General features: G+C 45.2%; 1 protein-coding gene across 1 annotated transcript; it reads right to left on the bottom strand.

Annotated features, from left to right (window-relative positions):
• Positions 1 to 1247: 1247 nt before the first annotated feature.
• On the bottom strand, positions 1248 to 2564 carry LOC110110547. Its single transcript, XM_020842076.1, has one exon. The coding sequence runs from the start codon at positions 2562 to 2564 to the stop codon at positions 1248 to 1250; it is 1317 nt and encodes a 438-aa protein (XP_020697735.1).
• Positions 2565 to 3565: the final 1001 nt, after the last annotated feature.

The raw sequence follows: 3565 nt of genomic DNA, 5'->3' as shown, positions 1-3565 counted from the left end.
ACATTGACAGCGTCAAGAGTCTTTTTGCAGGCCACAAAATGAGCCATTTTTGAAAAACGATCAACAACAACCATAATAGAGTCAGCTCCTCGTTGTGTCCTTGGCAGGCCCAATACAAAATCGATGCTAATGTCCTCCCAAATCGAATCAGGAACTGGTAGAGGGGTATATAGACCTGTATTTTTCTTTGTGCCTTTGAATTCCTGGCAGATAGCGCACCGTTCAATGAACCGGGAGACATCACGGTGAAGTTTTGGCCAAAAAAACCTGGCCTTGAGCTGTTGCACCATTTTTTCTCGGCCTAGATGAGCTGCCAATCCCCCAGCGTGGGCTTCTTTCACCAACTGTTGCCTATATGAAGAATCAGGTATACATAGAACATTACCTTTAAATAAATACCCGTGCCTGAGAGAGTATTCTGAAACCAGCTGCATTGCAAGGCACTGCTTCCATATGAAGGAGAAATCAGGATCTTCGGCGTAAAGTTCTTTGAGACATTCAAGACCGGTGAGTTCCGTCTGGAGCTGTGTTACCAAAGCAGTTCGTCTACTAAGTGCATCAGCTACTCTATTTTGATTACCAGACTTGTGCTTCAGGACGAACGTGAACTTCTGAAGGAAGAGGATCCACCGTGCATGCATTCTGTTGATTGTTTTTTGGCTGTTAAGATATTGTAGTGCCTTGTGATCACTACTCAATATAAAGTCTTGGTGCAGGAGGTAATGCTCCCAATGCTTGAGAGCTCGCACCACCGCATAGAGCTCTTGCTCGTAGACAGTCCACTTCTGCCTGGCGGTGCTTAGTTTTTCGCTAAAGAATTCTACGGGCCGCTCGGATTGAGACAAAACTGCTCCTATGCCGACGGTAGAGGCATCCGTGTCAACTTGAAAAGGCAGCTCAAAGTTGGGTAACGTAAAAACAAGGGCGGCACATAGCGATTGTTTCATTGTATCCCAACTTCTTTGGCGTTCTTCATTCCAAGAGAATTTCTTGGCCTTTAAGCAGTCGGTGATAGGCGCCATGATGATACTAAATCCGCGGATGAATCGTCTATAGAAGTTAGCAAGACCGTGGAAACTTCGGACATCAAATAGGCTGCGGGGAACTGGCCAGTCTCGGATAGCCGCAATCTTGTTGGGATCGGTCGCCACTCCAGCTGCAGAGATAACAAATCCCAGGAAATAGACTTTCTCCATTCCAAATTCGCATTTGGACGGGTTCAAATAAAGCTGATGAATTTTCAGTGTCTATAACACCTTTGTGAGGAGTTGAAGATGCTCTTCGAACGATGGGCTGTAGATCAAAATATCATCGAAATAAACAACACAAAAGCGGTTAAGATGTTCCTTAAGTACCTCGTTCATTAATCGCATGAATGTGGCCGGTGCATTGCACAACCCAAATGGCATGACTCGCCATTCGAACAAGCCCTGTTTCGCCTTGAATGCCGTCTTCCATTCATCCCCTGGACGAATACGTATTTGATGGTATCCACTGCGGAGGTTGAGCTTAGAGAAAAACTTAGATCCCGCTAGCTTATCCAGCATTTCCTTAATGCGGGGTACAGGGAAGCGAAATTTGGTAGTGATTTTGTTGATAGCCCTGCTATCTATACACATTCGCCATTTATTATCCTTTTTCGGAACGAGTAGTGCCGGCACAGCGCAGGGGCTGAGACTGGGCTGAATGAACTTTTGCTTTAATAAGTTGTCGACCATTTCCTGCAGAATTTCGTGTTCTTTAGGACTCATCCTATAGTGCGGGAGATTTGGTAAATTAGCACCGGGCGCCAAGTCAATTTGGTGCTGGATCATGCGTATAGGCGGTAGTTCGGAAGGTAAGTCCGAGGGCATAAGATCACGAAATTCCTGCAGCAGTTTGAGAATTTCGGGTGACTGCACCATAGGCGGCACGTCTGGAGGACTGTCGATCGTCACCAATGCATAAATGCACACAGGCTGATCCGACATAAAAACAGGCCCCGATACAATGTTAAGAACAGCCTTGTTATTTCCAGTGCTGTCAACGGGAGTATTAACGTGTGGTAACAGACGCAATTTCCTACCTTTCCATTCAAACGAATAGGTATTATGCCGACAGTCATATACAGCACCGTTATCATATTGCCAGGGACGGCCCAAAATAATATGACAAACGACCATATCAATAACATCACAGAGAACCTCGCAGGTATAATTCCTGCCAATAGAAAAATTAACCCGGCACATGTCCACAACTGAGATTTCTACTCCCTTTTTAACCCAACTAATTTTATAAGGTTGAGGATTTTTTGTAGTTTTGAGCTGGAGGGCCTGTACCAAGGAGCGAGAAACTACATTTTCAGTGCACCCATTATCAATCAGAAGGTCACAAACTCGTTCACCAATGGTACATCTAGTCCGGAAAATGGCATTTCGCTGAGACGACTGTGGACCTCCGAAAGAGCATCGCTCGTGGGGTACGAACGCAGAGGGTACGACCGCACTATCTAGTATGACAAAACCATCGTAGGCCTCTACACTCGACACGAATGGGTCGATGGAAGGGCAAATTGGATCGTGCATACGACTAACCATTGGGGATAGAGGCTTTCACCAACACATCCTCGATGGGTAGCAATATACACGACCTAGTCACGGGTTTCCCCCACCCGAAAAAAGTTCGAATGGGGTTTAGTAGATTGTGGGAACCAAGTTTCCCACGGGAGCAAGCCCCCGTGGTTAATTACATCCCAGGCCGGAGCCCGAGAAAACTCTCGATTAAGGATTATGCATTATCTCTTCCTAAAGCGGGATCAACATGAAGGGGTAGACTAGGAAATCCTACTAAAAAAGGGAGAGAAGGTCCCAAAGGGCTGAATCAGACATGCGTGGCTCATACCAGCATTCGGAGGCTCTAGGGTACTAAATAAAAACTGGAGAAAATAAATCAATCACTCGATCACATGCGTGAGAGAAGAGATGGAGGTGGCGTCATCCTGTGACGCAAATAAGTAGGATTTAGAGTCCCTGAAAAGAATGAACCTACCTACTATTTTAGGCATACTACGAGACCGAGTGTAGTAGCCTCGAACCCTAAATCTAGATTGGACTTAGTGTTCGACACACACTAAGACCAGTGTCCTAGCTAATGCGATGCAAAGAACCTGGACTTACCCCGGCCTGGATGGGGGAGCCAGCTAACCACCTAATCGATTTAAAACCATGCTATCAAGTCAATTATGAAAGATGGGTGGGTGGTATAGTTTTTAGAAACAGGACCGACATCTAGAAATTTTCCTAAGTGGTCCTGGACTTATGTAGGTTAGATGCTCCTTGCTAATGCAATTAAATTTTAATTAGTTGGTTACTAATGCAATGCATGCTAGTTAAAATGTCAGCTCATGAATGCTATAGAATTTAAAAAAAAAACAGGCTTATAAAAATAATTTTTTTGAAAAGACTGGGTCTCCCTAGGTCCGGCACTTCATCCTCATAGGCCAGATTATCCGGACTCAACCCGCAGGCAGGGAGATGTCTTATAGCAAGGAAAGAAAAATGCAGTAATATGCATGCGACCCCGAACG

Source organism: Dendrobium catenatum, unplaced genomic scaffold, assembly GCF_001605985.2.
Source record: "Dendrobium catenatum unplaced genomic scaffold, ASM160598v2 fragScaff_scaffold_898, whole genome shotgun sequence".
Taxonomy (NCBI): Eukaryota; Viridiplantae; Streptophyta; class Magnoliopsida; order Asparagales; family Orchidaceae; genus Dendrobium; species Dendrobium catenatum.
Note: the sequence above shows the minus strand (reverse complement) of the source record. Positions and strands in the feature narration are given on the sequence as shown.

Coding starts and splice junctions, on each gene's coding strand:
- LOC110110547 (XM_020842076.1), bottom strand. CDS start 2,564: ATGCACGATCCAATTTGCCCTTCCATCGACCCATTCGTGTCGAGTGTA.